The 20,440-nt window shown below is 37.1% G+C and overlaps 2 protein-coding genes across 3 annotated transcripts; one reads left to right on the plus strand and one right to left on the minus strand.

Moving 5' to 3' along the window:
* The first annotated feature begins 492 nt into the window (after positions 1 to 492).
* Positions 493 to 7,220, plus strand: LOC127870777 (sterile alpha motif domain-containing protein 15-like). Of its 2 annotated transcripts, none has more exons than XM_052413249.1 (3): positions 493 to 777; positions 1,890 to 2,096; positions 6,813 to 7,220. In XM_052413249.1, exons 1-3 carry the CDS (start codon positions 652 to 654, stop codon positions 6,987 to 6,989), a joined length of 510 nt encoding a protein of 169 aa, XP_052269209.1. In that variant the 5' UTR covers positions 493 to 651; the 3' UTR covers positions 6,990 to 7,220. The 2 variants fall into 2 exon arrangements, with proteins under 2 accessions (XP_052269209.1, XP_052269210.1); XM_052413250.1 differs by having other exon boundaries at positions 1,890 to 1,988.
* A 49-nt stretch (positions 7,221 to 7,269) lies between these two features.
* On the minus strand, positions 7,270 to 10,939 carry LOC127870776 (uncharacterized). The gene is made up of 3 exons (XM_052413248.1): positions 10,214 to 10,939; positions 9,785 to 9,925; positions 7,270 to 8,025 (listed from the first exon to the last, which is right to left on the minus strand). Exons 1-3 carry the CDS (start codon positions 10,404 to 10,406, stop codon positions 7,847 to 7,849), a joined length of 513 nt encoding a protein of 170 aa, XP_052269208.1. The 5' UTR covers positions 10,407 to 10,939; the 3' UTR covers positions 7,270 to 7,846.
* Positions 10,940 to 20,440: the final 9,501 nt, after the last annotated feature.

Here is a 20,440-nt window from a genome sequence, read left to right on the forward strand (position 1 = left end):
GATCCCTACGCCAGCGTCCTACTATTAGACCACTGCTCCCACTAGACCACTGCTCCCACTATGTATACTTATGTCACGAGCAGAGCGGTGGCTGAGTTTTCTAGAATTGCTCATTCTTAAATTGAACTTAGATAGACTATAAAAACAGTATAATTAAATTAAACTCCTGTAGCTAAGTTCTCGGTAAAACAACGTGAATACATGAACGATTTTTTTTTAAAGAAATGTCTATAATTCATTTTGATCACAATAGGGTATAATGAAAAAGTTGCCATATGTATTGCACACTTTAATGAGAGCCAAAATAAATATGCTCGTTCATTTCAATTGTGTCGATTCAAAACAAATGTTGGTGTTATGCGACATTTGAACCCTTGTAGAATTGCATTACAAAAAAATGTGAGAAATATTGCAATCCAAAACTTGACAAAAAACTACAAAACTTCATAGTTATCATTCAACGTCATGGTTTGAAATGACGTCAGTCAAATAGCAGAACGTTAGAAACAACGTCGTTTCAAGAAACTACCAATAACTTCGCCAGAAGTGTTCATTTTTGGACACCTGTGCCGCTTTGGGTTATAATTTATATTCTGAGTATTTTTTTACAGCGATTAGCCGTTTAAATATATATAACATTCCGCTAACGTTATGTCGGAGCGGACCAGTCGTTACGTCATATCTGCAGACGCCCATTGTAACGTGCCCATGGCGATATACTGGTGCACTGAAGACCTGGCCCACTGGATTGAAAAAATCGGGTATCCTCAGTACAAGGTATTAACTGAATAATTATATGAAAAATAAATTTAGGACAATACATAAAAATGTATTTAAAAAGTTTAAAACGTACTTATGCTATATAACTATAACTATATATTCACCTGTTCACGGTTTGGTAAATTGACACAATTGGAAAAGTATTGCTTCAGATTTGCAAATTTGTATTTATGTTGTTTGCGAGGAAACAATAATACTTAACAGTTTTCATTAAAAACAATAACCATTATAAATCTTTTTTTACGCTTAAACAAAACCTGAAAGGTATAAAGAGTTACAAACGCGAACCGATAGAATAATTTGGAGAGTCCTTGCGTATAAAAAGTATAAAATACACCATGAACTATTGCAGCACAGAAGACCGAGTGATTTAGTTGCTAGACTTTGTCTCCAAGGGTCAGTGGTTCGAGCTTAAGTGTGGATATCTTTTTTCTTTCTCAAATGTATTAGTATTTAATAATGAAGCATTTTAGATCCGATGTTTACATTTATAAATTTAAAGCATTCAATTACAAATTTCAAATCATGCCAACATCTATGAACATACCCCTTAAACGAATAAAAAAGTACCAGCTGCTACATTTTTTTTACGAATAATATATGTCCGATCTGGGAACAATATCTTATGTGCATGTGTGAACATTGAAATGTTATTCACCAAATAACTGATTGTTATTCTTCATTTTTTAAGTTTGTGATTTCAGCCATGTTTTGATATGGAATTTGATATGGTTATTTTCTACATCTTTCCTGAAAAATATATAATTTCAGGATAAAATTGTATTTAAAAAAATCACGGAATCGTTTCAAAGAATTTCGTCACGAGTGAACGAGTGATTATGAATTATGAACAGAAAATAGTCCGCACATGCACGTACTTTGTAAAATGAGACTTGTTCGAGCAAAAACTGGTCTTAATGCATGTGCGTAAATTGTCACATATCCGCGTATACTTAATTATCGTTCAGGACAGGATTCCTTTAGACGAACACGCCAGTAAAAGCAGAGAGTATCGTCCTTGCAAAAATGCACAGGCTAATCTGAGACGATATGTTACTAAAATTCATCAAATTATTTTTTCCTAGAACAGGGCTTTTTGTCCATTTAAGGAATGCATAACATCAAACAGCATCAGTGGGCGGCACCTGATCTATCTGGACGCCAGCGTCATGCCAGACATCGGTATTACAGACTTCGTGCATATCAAGGTTGGTATAGACAGACTGTCGGACATCGGTATTACAGACTTCGTGTATATTAAGGTCGGTATAGATAGACTGTCGGGCATCGGTATTACAGACTTCGTGCATATCAAGGTTGGTATAGACAGACTGCTGGACATCAGTATTACATACTTCGTGTATATCAAGGTTGGTATAGATAGGCTACAGGAAATCGGTATTACAGACTTCGTGCATATCAAGGTTGGTATAGACAGACTGTCGGACATCGGTATTACAGACTTCGTGCATATCAAGGTTGGTATAGACAGACTGTCGGACATCGGTATTACAGACTTCGTGCATATCAAGGTTTGTATAGACAGACTGTCGGACATCGGTATTACAGACTTCGTGCATATCAAGGTTGGTATAGACAGACTGTCGGACATCGGTATTACATACTTCGTGCATATCAAGGTTGGCATAGACAGACTGTCGGACATCGGTATTACAGACATCGTGCATATCAAGGTTGGTATACATAGACTGTCGGACATCGGTTTTACAGACTTCGTGCATATTAAGGTTGGTATAGACATACTGTCGGACATCGGTATTACAGACTTCGTGCATAACAAGGTTGGTATACATAGACTGCCAGACATCGGTATTACAGACTTCGTGCATATCAAGGTTGGTATTGATAGACTGCCGGTCATCAGTATTACAGACTTCATGCATATCAAGCATGGTATAGATTGCCGGGCATCCGTATTACAGACTTCGTGCATATCAAGGTTGGTATACATAGACTGTCGGACATCGATATTACAGAATTATAGCATATCAAGCTTGGTATAGATAGACTGCCGGACATCGGTATTACAGACTTCGTGCATATCAAGCTTGGTATAGATAGCCGGGCATCAGTATTACAGACTTCGTGCATATCAAGGTTGGTTAAGATAGACTGTCGGACATCGGTATTACATACTTTGTGCATATCAAGGATGGTATAGATAGACTGTCGGACATCGGTATTACAGACTTATAGCATATCAAGGTTGGTATAGATAGACTGCCAGACATCGACATCAAATACTTCGAGAATATCAAGGTTGGTATAGACAGATTTTCTGACATCGATATCAAATACTTCTAGCATATCTAGGTTTGTTTAGACAGACTGTCTGACATCGATATCAAATACTTCGAGCATATCAATGTTGGTATAGATAGACTGTCGGACATAGGTATTAACGACTTCAAGCATATCAAAGTTGGCAAAGATAAACTGCCGGACAGTGATATTACAGACTTCGAGCATATCAAGGTTGGGATAGATTGACTTCCTGGCAACGATATCACAGACCGGGCGCCGTTGGCTATTTTCAATTTAAATTGGCTATGGACGCGTGTCGAGCTGGATATCATGTGTCGCGTTCGAAGAGAGACGCACGATATTCAAAATGGAACTCGACATTGAACAACGACACTCCACTCGAAAATGACAAACTAAATTCAATTTTCGTTGCAACATGTCTCGTCAAAAAAGTATCAAATGTACTATTGATTTTCGTTAGTAGAACTCAAAGGGCGACAGGCTACTTTCAAATAGCACTGCCAGGATGCCGTGGAACGTACAAGTGACCGTCGACCATGGAACCTTTAAGTGTGTCTCTCCAGAAACGACACTGCGTTTTTAAGGAATCCGGGAGATCGATTCTTACGAAATTTGTTCCTTTGATGTATTTGGAACAGCCGAGCATTGTTTCATTCAGACTACAGTTTCTACACTAATTTTGACAAAGGAAGCCTACAGTATCTACAAGCAAGTGTTCTTACGCTTTTTTGACACAGGCAAATAACCGTTTCTACGGAAAATTGTTATAACGCTAGTTTTTACATGAAGACATTTATTCCTTCGAGAAAAGGTTCTTGCTTTTTAGGCACATGAGGTCATCGCTTTTTTTCTGACATTTGTTTCTTTGCTATTTTTAACATATGCGAAAACGGTTGCGATGGGCTATTGTTCTTATACTATCATTGACACAGGCGGACACCGATTTGCATAGACAATGTTAGTACGCTATATTTTACATATGCGGATATCGGTTTTTCCTGACATTTTGTTCTTACGCTATGTTGACACAGGCTGACATCGGTGTCTGCGGACAATGGTTCGTACGCTATTTTGACACAAGCGGAAATACTTTTCTGAGGACAAATTTGCAATGGCTACATATGGAACAGAGATGAAACTGTTTCTATAGTCAATTGTACCAATTATTGTTCAGCCACAAACACGTTGGTTCTCAGGTAACATCTCTGATATAGTGTCTGAATGAAATATGAAATAAAAATATTGCTGATTTGTTCATAAGTAGTCAAAATAATTTAGGAAGAGAATCCGAATAGGCATCTAGGTTGAATAAATACTATGTCTGAACACTGCGTGACACACTCAGTGCACTTGACATCTTATAAGAAAGGCGAGTTAGTAGAGAAGAGTTTCGCGGGAGCTCAAGCTCGCAACCACTTTGTTCTGGAACTCCTGATATGTCATATTGATGAACCGGACCGGACCTAAACCCGATAGCTCATCTTGACTCCCTTTCTCTGTCTGCTTCTTGTGACGTTCTGAAATATTTAAATATATTAACCCAATTATTCCTTGCGTCTAGAAAAAAGGCTTTGGCAAACAGCGCAGACCCAGATGAGACGCGCAGCGTCTCATCTGGGTCTTCGCTGTTTGCTTACAGGAATTTCTGTAAGAAATATTCTAAATATAGAAATAAATATACTAGACATCCCCAATTTGGAAATAAATTGATCCAATTTCGAAGGATGGGAGAGTTCACTCGGCATAAATGGGTTAATAACATGCGTTCAAATGCCCATCGCACAATCTATTCACTATTGAATTTTGTATAGGACTTGATCGCTAAATATTTGAAACGAGGATCTATACAGAGCGTGCATTTGCACGATGTTTCTTTGAATACAGCGTGAAATTGGATGCTATCTAACGGAACTCAAAACAATACATTATTTACAAATTTACGAATGATCTAACCATCGTAATTTAACACAGTGACGACGTACATTTTTGATTCTAGAAATTGAGCTTTAAGGAATAAAACATTGATGACAAATGAAAAGGAACAATATTCTTAAAATCATTCAACAAGAACAAAACTAATGGCATGTTAATTCCGCGTATAAGCCACACATAATGTCGACATTCGCATGACTGTCAGTTTATTTAATTATTCACGTGATTGTCATTTTGTCTACTTGTGTAACTTGTTTTATTTGTGAGCGGCATCAAACAAATATGTATTTGACACAACGATTTATGCAAAAAACAAAACCAATAAACATGCCCTGGTGAGCTTTTTTTTCAGTTTACTCCAACAAACTGCGTTTGTTCTTGTTTCCTGGGTCTAATTTTGGCCACTTACCATTATTGCTGAATTTATGAATTATTTAGTTATGATGCTGACATTATATTGAGGGCATTTAAGCATCGGAAATATATCATTCCATTCCGAAATTGATTTCCGAACGATATACTGGTCTCGACTGGTGCGTACGCAACTTTTTGATCGAAGGAGTATTGTGTGCGTGTAGAACATTTGAAATTCTCTCAAATATATCTATCGCCCCCGAAGACTTGTTACTAAGGTAACGTATAGAAACAATCAATAAACACGATTTTACCGTTATTTTGCGTAAATAACGAAGTCGGTAAATATTAAAACAACAACAACAACAACAACGACGAATTGTTCCTGTCTGCTTAAATGAAAACGAAGCGATCGCAAGTATAAGTAATAAAACACTTAACAAGAAAAATAAAGATATAACTTTGACATAAGCTTCAGAATAAAAAGGTATTTCATTTTCGTAAATACCAATTATGTTATGATAACTTTAATTAAAACAAGATCATAAATAAACGTCAAGTCAATCAGAAATAACATTTACAACCGGGCATTCACCTGCTCGAAAATTACCGAGCTCCCTTGATACATATTTCTGATTTTCTGATTGAAATAGCATGGTTTGCAATATTTCAGCACTTTTTGTTTCATTTATTTGCACTTATTCTAAAAAAAATTCTTGTTGATAGCCTTTTAGATTTTCATTCAGCCATGTTCCTTAAACATTTACTTCAGCAGAAACTTCCCTGTATCTTGCCAATACACTTAAAACGGCGTCGGCGCTCTCGTTATTTTCCGCAAGCGAGATAACTAACACCAACCAACGTCTGCGTTCATACGTATTTCTTACTTCTCTTGTTTCAAATACTGTGTATTTCTGATTGAAAGCAGCATATCTAGAAATGTGCATGCCACTGCAAACCGCAGTGGTCAACATATTCGCTTACCAAGAATATTAGTTCAAATCTTTGCTCATAACACTTCGCTACCCCTGAGATATACGTGTCCAATATGCTGTATGCCGACATTTGAGATTATAGTAGTATATTTATAAAGAATGTGTCATGCAGCATTGTATTAATATATGTTTCACAAGTCATTATGATTCGAATTGTTTGAATAAGAACCTCATTTGTTATAGGACAAGCGTTAAGATTCACGTTCTATTTGGGAAACACGACATAGTAATGGATCGTCTGCTTTATTAGGTTTCTCCTGCTCTGTTAGAATTGTGAACGGATCCCATTCAGGATAATCAAAACAATAAACATATATTATACTGACAAATAATGAACACGTAAAATATGACAAAAGAACTGCTGTTATTCACAATTTAAATTAATTTTAGTGTACAATATTAGCTTAAACGACCATAGCTCGGTTGTTGATATGTACGAATACATGATGTCCATGTATGTTTCAGGATATTTGCGCACAAATCCGGGAACTTCTCGGCCTTGGTGACCAGCTCTTGAACATGCCTGTTGCGATGCGCGACCCTATGGTGGCTTACTTGGACTTCCGGCGTCGCACGGGTCAAACAACGCAAAGCACGTGCTACAAAGAATTCGTGTACAAATACCGGCGATGGTTCAAGTAGACACCGGAAGTTTCGGCTCTAGGTTCCCGCAACATGACTTCGTATTTATCAACCATATGCGTCGTTCTATTTATTTTAAATGACTATTTTTTTAAAATCTTTTTCTACTTTATCATTGAATATAACTAAAATAAATAAATAATTACCTCTCCCAAATGTTAAATGATTCATTTACATATTAAGTTTGCATGTTTGTGGTATTGGTGAACTTATATTAAAGGAGAATACAAGTGTTGACTTCATTGTTATAATTGTTTCACTTTTAAGGCTATTTAATAGATGCAAGTATTATATTTATTAGAAACATTATAATGGCACAACAACATACACGTGTACTTACTAAATAAAATGCACACACACACACACACGCACCCGCGAACGCACACGCACACGCGACCATATATTGCAGAAATTTACAATTCTTCTGACATAATTAACAATTCACAAAACATGTATATTCTCATACAAAAACGCGGATTTCACATGACAAATGTGACTTTCACAGCAATATGAGATAATCACGTAAAATGATTTTACCGCCACCCCATGACTCCACTTGAAAGGAGACAAGGCAAGTAAACTGAGGTCACAATCAACTGTTCGGATACCAAAAGTTGCATTCACAACTCACCCCGCCATAAGTATTTCTTTGATACATAATAATTAATAATTTCATAAACTGTGTTAATTCAACAATGGTAACAAATACAAACGTCGCAGTTTTTTCTCTCGGGGCAACGGTTTAAAGCCGTTATTCCAGCTCAACGTGCGTTTTAAACCTGTACACCTATAGAACTCCAACCTAGGGTCTTAACGAAAGACGCCCGTTCGTTTATTGTGCATGCGCTACTGCAGTCTCAGACGACGCTTCCCCCGTTCTCCATCTGTTTGAACGTCTCCATCCTCCGGACGTAGATAAGAACTCCTCCGGCGCCTGCCGCTCCTAGACCACACAGGTAGCACAGAAAGTAACACCATGAGAGCGACGTGTTGCCGGCGCTTCCCCACAGGAAAGCGCTGAGAAGGGTGAGGCACACTGGAAAGAGATAAAGAGAGTCGTGTTCTGATAAAACTTGGCATAATGCATGTGCGTAAAGTGTCGTCCCAGATTAGCCTGTGCAGTCCGCACAGGCTAATCAGGGACGATACTTTCCGCATTAATTGGATTTTGCTAAGAAGAGACTTCATTTAAACGGAAAATGTCATAAAAGTGGAAAGTGTCGTCCCAGATTAGCCCCTGCGGATTTCACAGGCTAATCTGGGACGACACTTTACGCACATGCATTATGCCCAGTTTTCTCAGAACGCGACTCATATTATGACATTTATAAAACAAATGAACTTCATTTATACATACACAGTTTCCTTTAAATATGAATGTTACATTTATGAATATCAACACTTTGAATTGCTCCAGTTAAATAGAATAAAGTCATGTGCAGACACTTTTTAAGTTTGAAAGTGTCAACTTCAATGAGAATATATTTATAAATCAATGCATATATTTATGAATCAATTTATTTTTTTAATTTCATTTAAAATTATTTTTAAATAGATAAATATTCTACAAGTCAAATTGATCAATGTTGTTGTTCCTTCTACTGAATTTCGAAATTGAAATTATGCACTTATACGAAACATGCATCGTAGATACAACATCAAACCGGTACTGGATCTTTGTACATATCATTTAAAAAATAATCAGATGTTTCAGCGTTCTAGATAAGCTGCGTATCAGCGTAATATACGCATTAGAAATATCAAGATACGATCAATTTATCATTTCCGTGCGTACATTTAAGCAAGCCAATCTGGACTTACGCAAATGATGTAATTTTCTGCGTACAACGTAAACAAAAAATAAAAACAGCTGAGTGTCTTTCGCCAAAATATGAGACTGGTTAGTAATTGAGTATATTTTTTTTTAACAGACAGTCAAGCGCTTATGTGTTATTTACATGAAGAGGTCAGCATGGCTTCTTCGAAGCCAAAACAATTTACTTCTCAAAGTGTAATTGATTCTTTTTATACGGAAAAAGTTGTATCAAGTAAAAACATTGTACTGACAACACTAAATGATTTAATTTCCTCCGTTTTCAAATAAAAAATGACACACTTTAACGCTAATGAAACAACTGTTGAAAGTTGGCAAAACAGTTTTCCGTGGCTCACGGGCCTATAAACCAAGGACAGTTAAAAAACAAAAACCACTTTAAGAAACCTACTACTGTGAAGGAATACACATAGTTAATGGTTTATTGTGTTTAACATGATTAAAGTAGTGTGTCTGTACCCCGGCTATATTCCTGTTTTACTTTTAGCTAATTTCCCTTCAAGAAAGGCAAAATTTGACCATTTACCCCCATGCATTGAAAGGTGGGGGAATTTACCCCCATGGGTCAAAAATGATCTGTATCACTGTGTTTGCTATCGACATTGCTTAAAATGAAACATTTAAACATATATATTTTATATTAATTTGCTATGATACTGCAACCTGCTAGTGTTCTCTGAATATTTTTCTACACACGTGGTTGATTTATTCATGAAACAATACAAGAAATGTTCACATGGAGGGAATTGTTTACCGATTATCAAAATAACAAAATTTGAATCTGTGAATTTAAGGCACTTCATGGCAAACTTAAAAATCCGAACGAGTGAAAAAGTCCCACGGTATATACAAAGGACAGTCGGTAAGTTATTTAATATATCAATTTATTGAGAAACTTAACAAATGGCAAAATCTGTGTTCAGGCCCCTAAATATGCAACACACGCCGAGCGGACCCTTACTGGAGAGGAAGCAGAGAGCGATGCTGGCACTGATGATGCGCACATCCCTCCGGCAGCAGACGTAGACGGCGAGCAGGGACAGCACGGTGATAAGCCCCACCACACACAGCATCACACACACGCGGCCGAGCTGCATGACACCTGCAAGCAACGAAGACGGGTGTTTGATACGATCAATGTGTAGCGAGGACGATTGACGACTACATGTATAATTAGCATAATGATTCCAGAAACGAAGACGACAGGGACGTAGTTCAGAGAAGAAGCTAAATTTAATGATGGTGTTGGTAATAAATATGATGCATATACTAACTGAAAATGATGGTGATTAACATGAATAAGAATATAAATATGATAAATATGATAATGATGATACCGATGATGATGACGATGGTGATGGTGGTGATGATGATGACGACGACACCGTACCTGACATAGGCTCGCCATCTATCGCTTCACACCCAGTTTCCGGCACACAGCGCTGCCATAGACCCCAGTGTTCCCCTTCCGGAGACTGGTTCCAGTAAGGCGCCACCAAACTAACCAAAAGTACAATCAGTGACAGGACGACCAACGTCACTGCAAGCCCCAACTGCAGCCCGATCTTGCATATCGTTACCATGGTAACCGGAAAACCCGCGGTATTTGAAATGTTCTAAATTTAGGTTTCCGTTAATATCACTTTATTATCTCTCCTAAAATTCGCCTTGTGATTTTAAAATAAGTTATGATTTAAACAATCACAACTTCAAAGAACACCGAAATTCTGTTGAAGACCGCTTACTGGTATTTGTCAATTACGGTACAACAGGATGTATGACAATAAAACAATATCTCGCATTAAGAACAATAAAAGCAATGATCGCTTATATACAACATTTAAGTCAATATGTCCATATTAACAAGTGACGCAATTGACCTCTACTAAATGAAATAAACACATTTTTGGAATTTCCGCAACGAAATCCGATGTTTTCAGTAACTGCCCAGTATATCCGTTTGAAAGTTTATCCGGTGCATACCAAGTCCTATTTGACATTTCCATAGCATTATTGCGAACTGATTATCTGAGTGACTTGTTCTGGGAATATAAATCTTCTTTCGTCATGTCGAATCTCGATAAAAACGTGAGTATTTATTATAAAGGCACAGCGTCCTTTAACTTCTTTCTCATCTGATGGGCGATTATTATCTCATATTCAATAACATCCGGGAAAAGTGAAGAGAGCATTCTTGTGAAGCGGACCCTATCATACGGGATCTTCATTTGATGATGCATGAACGTGTAATGGCTATTGAGTTATAGAGCGTATCAAGTGGGTAATTAAAGAACGTGACCTTATACAATGGGTTGTTTACTATGACGCGTTAAAATTTCAAAATAAATGTAAACTTATTTAACGTATTGACTCATGAGAAACAATTGTATCGCTGTCGAGTTTCAAAATTGGAAGCCCGAAATAAATAATTATAAACAGGGCTTGCACTAAGCGGCGTACGGCCGTATATTACGCCCGATAATTGTTTCCATACGCCGATAACAAAACCCCATGACGTCCACTGTACTTCCTTAAAATTGGTCATACGCCGAAAATAGCAACCCGTGACGTAAGTTGTCGATTAAAATAACACTTCAATCAACACTGCTTTCTGCCGACTCAATGTGTTTTGCACACGTCTCGATCAGTCTAAACTCCGCCTCCTTATATTTGCTACCGCCCGCAGGTGATTATCAAGTTTATTGTGTGTTGTTTATCTAACGGTTACACAATTTACCCCCCCCCCCCGCGCGGATCGCAAATTGACCGTTACAAAGCAGTCACTTAATATTGGTTGCTTTAACAACACACTCGTGCCTCTTTGAACAACACACTCGTGCCTCTTTGCGCGTGCCGTATGTTGTCTAATGATTAGGAGATAACTGCTGGTTTTGGGCAGACGGCACGATAAAAGAAAGACGGCAAAAATAATTAAAGAAAAACAAAACTAATCAAAGTTTAAATAATTACATAGATTCACTACCGTATTAGACCCCGCGAGTTTTCTCAGTTTGTTAATCCACCGATAATTACGAGTAATAACCATCTTATATAAACTGGAATCACAGTTCATTTTCTATACTAACAAGTCATTTTACTAGTCAGAAACATTCAGAAAACACATTTCCTGGATTAGATATAAATTATCCGAGTAAAATTAAATTGCTACGTCATGACCTACGACATTGCAAATGGCTGACCTATTGTAACATTCAACCCGCATTCAGTTTAAAGTGGTGATTCAAATTACAAGTAAGGTTAGTTCAATAATGGAGAAAACATTAAATGGATTTGACAAACATTTGATAAGGTTTGTTAAACCAGATAACAACATGGAAAGTTTGGATTATTTAAGTTAAACTGGTAAGGCATTTATTAAGTGTACATATTTCGGACATGTATAGTATTCGAATAAACAGTAATTGATATGCTAGATGCTCCATCATGACCATTCATTAAGATTGTGTTTTGTTGCAAATGCAGTCATAGGGATGAGGATAATAAAATGACAATAAATATGTGATGAAAAGGTGCAACCGCACATATCTCAAATTACTTAAATGTGTTGAATGACTTAAATGTGTTATGATTAAGTAGATTTTATTGAGAATTTATTGTTTTTAGAATGAACATAGTAAAATGATAGAAATAATAAAAGTTTTGAAATTAACATGTTTTGTCTTTTAAGTCGATATTGTTTGCACAAACTTATACCCTGATTTTCCAAACTTCTCCCTATTTTTAAAGCCTAGGGTAGTCTCCGCCTTGTTGCATGATATATCTAGTTACTTTCACAGAATTAAAATGACCCAAAATGGATGGGAAGAGTTTGTGATCATATATGCAGTTGATATTCCGTTAACATCAACATTAAAGTTGTTTGGACTTCCAACATTTTTGAGTGGGACTTCCATAAGTAAAGGGCAGGAAGTCAGGACTTCCAAAATTTATTTCTTAGTGCAAGCCCTGTATAAAAATGTTTTGTCTCTTTTTAGTGCTTGTGATTGAACTCTTGGGTCACTATTCACCATTGTCCCTATGTTTTCATATTTCATTTGAACGTTGGATTTTTTATTATTGTATCTCATTCCACAAATAGCATTATGTGATACGTTCAAGCGCGTACGATCGACGTTGATTATATGGGGCTATGGTTCTAGGCTTGTTCAGTTAGAGTTCAGTCGTAGTGTACGGTTATTGAGCACGAGTAATTAACGACTTTTATATAAGGACTTATAAAGCCTTATTCACGCATGGAGCCATAGGAAATCAAGCATGCTTATGTTGAATCATTTTGACCACTTACTTGACCTATTGAACAACATTAAAAGCTAAGAAACATTTACTCGTAAACTAACTTAAATGATGTGTCGAGACCTTATACGTACTGAATGAATCGAAATAGTAATGGGCGAAGTTGTTATTAAACGTGGTTCGAAATGTTGTGGACGAGTCGTTGATGGGGGCGAATCAATACCGAATCAATACCCTATCCAGAAATGGTTTGGATTACCGTAGGCTAAGGATTAGTGACCGTGTAAAAGCCTTATCCAAAACTAGAGGCAATCTCTTGCACGACGGTTACATTACATTCACCTCTGTGTTGGGCTCAGAACGGACAATTGTTATGAAAGCGTCTCATTCATGTCATGATCATACCAAGCATTCATCATTGAGGTTACAGTATATTAAACAATCTCTTGCACGACGGTTACATTGCATTACACTGCATTAAAGAAAACCATCTCATACCATGATATCTTATATCAGTCTTAATTCATTATTTTAAAATTGATATGGTTTTTTTATGTTAAAAAACCAACATACATACACACGTCGAAGCAATTCCTAACGCCACTCAATAAACATTATGTTCATTTGTTTACATTTGTAAAGTGCGTGGAATGATTCCATCTGCGTAAATGGGCAATAAAATAGTTCCAAAGAGTTGCATTAAAACTCGCAAGTTTTTGCACGATTAATCGTACATTTAAAAGTCATATTTCTTAATTTAATGCATGCGATCTTAAATATCCAATCAAATATACATTGAATGCGTTTGTTCGGTTTTAGCTATTTGGTAGACAATATGGCGTGCTGAGCCTTTCGCAGAGTTGTATGTGAGAGCAAGGAACGACAACTCTGCGTGGAGATTGAACTAGTAGGTCACTTCTGTTACGTAAACAAGAGTGATGCCCCCTGACCACTCTCAGCGACTTGCGTTGATTTAAAGGGGCCTTTTAAAGTTTTGGTTAATTGACTAAATTATTTTTTTTTATTTCAGATTCTCAAATTTTCTTTGTAGGTAATATATTTGTGAGGAAACACTTATACTGAATATTTACCATACTCTAAAATATCCATAATTGTACCTTTTGAAGATTTAAAAACCTGAAAATTATAAAGCGTTGCAACGCGAAACGATTGAATAATTTGTAGAGTTCGGTTGTGTATTTAGAGTTTTTGGTTGGGAGATTCAACGAACGCCGTTCACGTGTTGGAACTACTTTTATTGAACTACGAGATTAATGCGCAACTAAGATTACAGACCACTAAATCATTATAACATGTAGATATATCATCACAACATTCCTCCCCACAAGACTTAAACCCATCAAATTTAAAATTCTCGCATTAAAATGCCAAACATCTATCTTTACATATTTAAGATAACCCATATTAAGAATGTGATGATGGTTGATCTATAATACACTCATCATTCGTAAATAGTCAGATTTGGTGTACTTTGACCTAAGCATGAACTATAGTCTTACTTCAATGATATAAACATGATATGAAATAATGTTGTAAGTTCAGAATGAGTTACTTATTTGTGACCCTAACTCTTAACAATTTCAATGTGACAATATGTCACCTCACAAGTATTAATTTGATCTGCATGTATGATTGTTTCTTTAGAAGTCAATAATGCTTCATCTTAAAAAGTCCTTAGAAATCACTTGTGCTAAATGATTCTAACTTAAAAGTCTTGATATCGTCTCGTTATACTTTAACATTTATACTATCAAACTACTTTAGCAAAAACATGTTTAATACTGGTTAACTAAATGACTAGAAAAGACCTATTTGGTCTTGAGTTACATGGGGATTATTATGCCCCTTAAGCACAATGTAACTCTCCCAAAGTATTATTTACTGTCCCTAAGTATTATTTAAAAATCAAGCCGATCTGGAGGTGTGCCCCTACTTGCGCGCACTGGGTAACGGCTTGGAGCTGCGGTGGTCTTATCAGGCGCTGGGGCTGGTGGTGCCGGATTCGGTTGATCATGATGCGGTGAAACGGAGTCATTGCTTGCGGCTGCCTCTGGAACGGTGTAAGGAGGAAGTGCAACTGGCACCTCTGGTGACTGATCAGAGACTGGTAAAGTCCCTCGGGAAATCTGATCAGTATGACGACGCCACTGAGTTCCTGAGCCTACGTCGACCTTGTACAATAGAGGCCCACTTTGCGAAACGACAGATCCAGCAGTCCACGTGTTGCTGCTGCTGCGATAATCACGAAAACATACTTGTTCACCGTTCATGAATGCACGAGCTGGTCTCTTACAGTCTGCGAACATTTGCTCTTGCTCTCCCTCAACACTCTTTTATCCACATTCGGGTTGCTTAAGCTGAGACGCGTTTGGAGTGCTCTTCCTATGAAAACAGCTGCTGGGGTCTCGTTGGTGGAGCTGCTGGGGTCTCGCGCGATACGCGAGAAGGAAGTTGTTCAATCTTTGGTTGACTGTACCGCCTTTCTTACGCGAAACTTTCATGGCCTGTTTAAATGTGAACACAAGTCTCTCCACGAGGCCATTTGTGAGCGGGTTATACGGTACCGATGTCACATGTTGAATACCGTTCTTTTTCATGAACGCCTCAAATTCCTCGGAGGTTTATTGAGGACCGTTGTCAGTAACTCGGGTAACCCGTAACGCGCGAACACTTCACGCATCACTTTAATTGTTCTACCCGCTGTTGTAGTAATCACTTGGACGATTTGCGGCCATTTGGAATGAGCATCGACCATTAGAAGGAACATCGACCCTTCAAATGGTCTTGCAAAGTCTGCATACACTCTTTGCCAAGGACGCTGTGACCATTCCAATGGTACACCGGCGCAGCGCTTGGAGACGCTTTGTGAAGTTGACACCCTTCACACTGTTTCGCTAAGTTTTCCAGGTCTGTGTCGATCCCTGGCCAACAAACGAAACTTCTGCAGACAGCTTTCATCTTGACGATACCAAGATGTCCCTCGTGGATCTCGTCCAGAACGCGTTTTCGGATAGGAAGACTCTGAGTCCCCAAAGCAAACATCCTTGATGCACGCTGAGTTCATTTCGCCATTTCGATACGCGGCTAGTTCGATTGCGACATCATCGCGTGGCCATCCATTCATGACAATATCGTACACTCTCGATAGCAGCGCATGAAACAAGCACTGGTAGTGCAGGGTTGAAGTGCACCAGCACATTGTCAGACATCATCATGTCGTTGACCTCTCGGAGGGCCTTTTCGCACTTACTGTCCCATAGCCATGGTACGTCTTTTTCCAGCAGATGGTGTAACGACCTTAGCACCGTCGCGAGATCTGGGAGAAACCGGGCTTAGTAATTTACTAAGCCAAGAAAAGCGCGCAACTTAATGATATTTTCTGGTGTGGCTGCTTCAGTAACCGCTGGTACTTTATCTTATCATTACCGGGAAAAATGACAATGAACATTTACAAAACCTCCAAAACGTATTGGAGAGAATGGACAAATATGGCTTGAGACTAAACCGTTAAAAGTGTGCATTTTTCTTGAGAAGCCTCACATACTGTGGTCACAGAATCGATAAAACGGGAATTCACTTAACCAATGATAAAATACAAGCGGTTGTTGAAGCAGCAACACCAGAAAATGTCAGTCCAAGATTGTGTTGACTCCGCTGAGTGCTTGGAGAATCTGGTCAATAGTGCGTTACTAGATTGCGGGCGCATACACTATTTCGAAAACAAGACGATTGTACTGGAATAGACCTTTGTGAATGTTTATTGTCAAGCATTTTCTATCTTCGGGTTTGACGGTCATTAGCAGATACGCGTTTTTCAGATAGAGTTTCGTGAATTTTTCACCGCCTGAGAGTGACGCAAATATGTCTCCCACTTTTGGAAGTGGGTACTGATCAACATTTAAGGCCTGATTAACGGTGACCTTGAAATCTCCGCAAAGTCTTACAGACCCATCCTTTTTCAACACTGTGACGATTGGCATTGTGTCGACTTTTGTCAGAATACCCGTTTAAACAAGCCTATTGAGTTCTTTCTCGACTTTCGGTTTATGGCATAGGGTACTGGTCGTGCCTGGCAGAACTTTGGATTAGCATCTAGTTTCACTTTTACCTATGCTTGGATTCCCTTCACTGTGCATAGTTCATCTTTGAACACATCAGGGCACTTCCTTTTGACACTCTATAATGCCAACGTCTCCGTTGATGCGTAGTAACACCGTTTGATGCTCAACCAATCCAGTTTCAGTGCTTGCAACTAGTCTCGCCCGAACAGCGGTGGGCCCATGGAATCAACAGCATACATTGTGAGAGCACATTTCTGTATATTTATTTCCACGTTCACCTCCACTTTTTCTTTTGGAACCATCCGTTCGCCCGAGTACCCTTTTAGGGTCATATCACTTTCAAGCAATTTCATTTTGAAATGTTAATTGTAACACCGTGTTGTCATAATGGATACAGCCGATCCGTTGTCAAGCTCCATTTTGATTTTGATTCCATTTATTCTCGGAGTAACCCAGAAAAATTATGTTTTCATGGAGGTTATGTACGTGCCCGACACTGTCGAGCGCATCTATTTTTTACAAGATAATCTTCATCTGACGATGGTTCTTCAACAGCATGTACCCTGCAGTGTTTCTTTTTCTTCTTGTCTTTTTCGGCCTTGCAAGCTTTTTAAATGTGTCCTTTCTATTGCATGTATGAAACAGTTCATTTTTGTAAAAGCATTCATCTGGTTACGAAAAAAACGGGTACAAATACAAAATAAGGTAGCATACTTTTGTAGATCTCTTTTCTTTTACTGGGACTGGTCTGGGTGCGGCTTTTACCATGTGTACCGACTGATGCTTGCGCAATTCGATGGCATCTTTGGCTGCCGTTTCCATTGCTAACGCTGTACTCAAGACATTTTCATATTTATAATCTTTCTCAGTTAATAGTTTCTTTTGGATGTTTTCATTACGAAGGCCACATACCAGACTGTCTTTCAGAGCATCTTACAAATATGTAAACCCGCAATGTTCGCTGAGGTTTCTTATGGCGACGTTAAAATCACGAATAGTCTCCCCTTCTTTTTGGTCTCTTGTGGAAACTGAACCTCTCGGCTATTTGAATGGGCGAGGGGTTAAAGTGATCATTTAATATTTTCACAAGATCGTCATACGATTTGTTACCCGGCGTTTCAGTATAGGTCATGTTCCGCAGAATGCTGTACGTTTTTCCACCCATCACTGAAATATTTTTTTCAAGATTTATTAGATATAATGTAAATCAAGGCCTCCGGTCCAAAATACAGCATTCATTTACAATTTCATAATGATAAATGCCTCCTTGCATAAAGGTGGTTTTACACTTGAGTTTTAACAAAATACACATTTTCAGATTATACAAAAATCGTGTTACCAGTGCATACACGTATATAGTTCCATCATTTATATATGAGAGACTCAAAAATATTATTTTTCGTCATTTTGTGACAATAGTAGAGTCTTTCTATGAAACTATTATACAACAAAAATTATTACATAACAAAGTTTGTAATCAAGGTAAATTTATATTCCCAATAACATTCGTTTATTTCGCAACATAGAATGTTAAATGTTTAATAACATAAATATCATTGCTGTTCATTAAGATATTAAATGAAGTTTCGTTTCTTTGGTCGTTATACCAATTATACAAATAACTTGTTCGTATGTTAGTGTACTGCGGACACTAAAAAAACGCATGAAATTCGTTCTCCAATACACGTACGTCAAATCTTGTTAAACAAAATAAGCATGTTCGGTTTTCGCGCTGTACGTTAAAATGCCTGCCAAGCTCAATGTTCAATTTTATGATTAGAACACCTAAAACGAGCAAATGCGCAACGTGACTTAAAGGATAGATATAGACATAGACATAGACATGTTAATCGGGTAATATAGGCCACTAGCCCAAAATACAGCATTTACATGAAAATATGTCGAACAGAGTAATACATAATCATACATTTAAGAACATTAAAGCATGTTGTTATACACTTAATTTATGTAAAACATTTAATATACTCATGATAGAATAGAAAAAGTTTCTAAAATGATAACTCTATACACATTATTAAAAAGTAAGAAAGAGCATTACAACTATCTATTCAAGTATGTATGTTTAAGATTTCTTTTCTTCTTACAAGCGAGTTATACAAAAACTTAGCGATATTTATAATATTATGTTCATCTTTTAAGTATAATATAGTATAAAACATTTGATGAGATCAGTTTCTTAACCAGTCAGATTTGAAGAATGTTTGCCTAAATGTTTCGTATTCATTACATTCAAAAAAGAAATGATATTCATCTTCAACTACGCTTATATTATTTTGTACACATAATGGACAGAATCTTAAATGTCTATCTGTTGGTAAGTGGCGACCTTTCTCAATCATGAGATCATGCGCTGAGCAACAAAAACTTGACAAAGTTTTCCTTAAAACAAAAGACAAATTAATATTTAGATATGGTTCACAGAACAAATCGGTTTAAAAAAATCTATAATGCATTGCTTTAGGAGAATTATCAATTTTTGATTTCATAGCAATCTTTTATTCGTGTTTTGAACAGATGTATAAAATTGTCTTCATGCCCAACACCTTGAGCAAGCCAAACATAACCAAATCCATAACTAAATAGTAATTCTCTGATATAACTGGCCCATGTCCTTCTACCTACATCATCTAACTCTTTTAACATTTTATAACACTGTTTAGGATATCTAGAATTTTCCATACGGGTGATTTTCAACCAGAGCTTGATGCAATTTGGGATACATGTTATACATAAAGGAAGTCTACCACATTCTCCTAAAGCTAAGATATCAGGTGTGTTTTTTGGTAAATTACTATATTGTTTACAAAATCGTATTTGTACTTTTTCAATGTTATCTACATATGAATAGCCCCATATTTCGGATGCGTAACAAAGTATAGGTTTAATCATGCCATCAAAAACTTTAAAAATATCTACAGAACTTAAATGACCAAATTTACGTTGATATCGAAATATACAAGCAATTGATTTTATACTATGTAATGCTAACATTTTTTTAGTTTTTGACCAAAGAAGTTTTGGCGTAAAATAAACACCAAGATATTTATAAAATGAGACAATATCAATATTTTCTCCACAATATGTCCATTTTTAAGTTTGTTTAACAACACCGCCATTTCTAAATACGATAATTTTTGTTTTATCAAGATTAATATTCATATCAACTGATTTACAGAATTGTTCAATATAATTAATTTGCCTTTGCAGACGTATGATGGTATCAGAGAAACTGGAAAAATCTTCAGCAAACATTAAAACAA

This window comes from Dreissena polymorpha, chromosome 3 (genome assembly GCF_020536995.1).
Source record: "Dreissena polymorpha isolate Duluth1 chromosome 3, UMN_Dpol_1.0, whole genome shotgun sequence".
Lineage (NCBI taxonomy): Eukaryota > Metazoa > Mollusca > Bivalvia > Myida > Dreissenidae > Dreissena > Dreissena polymorpha.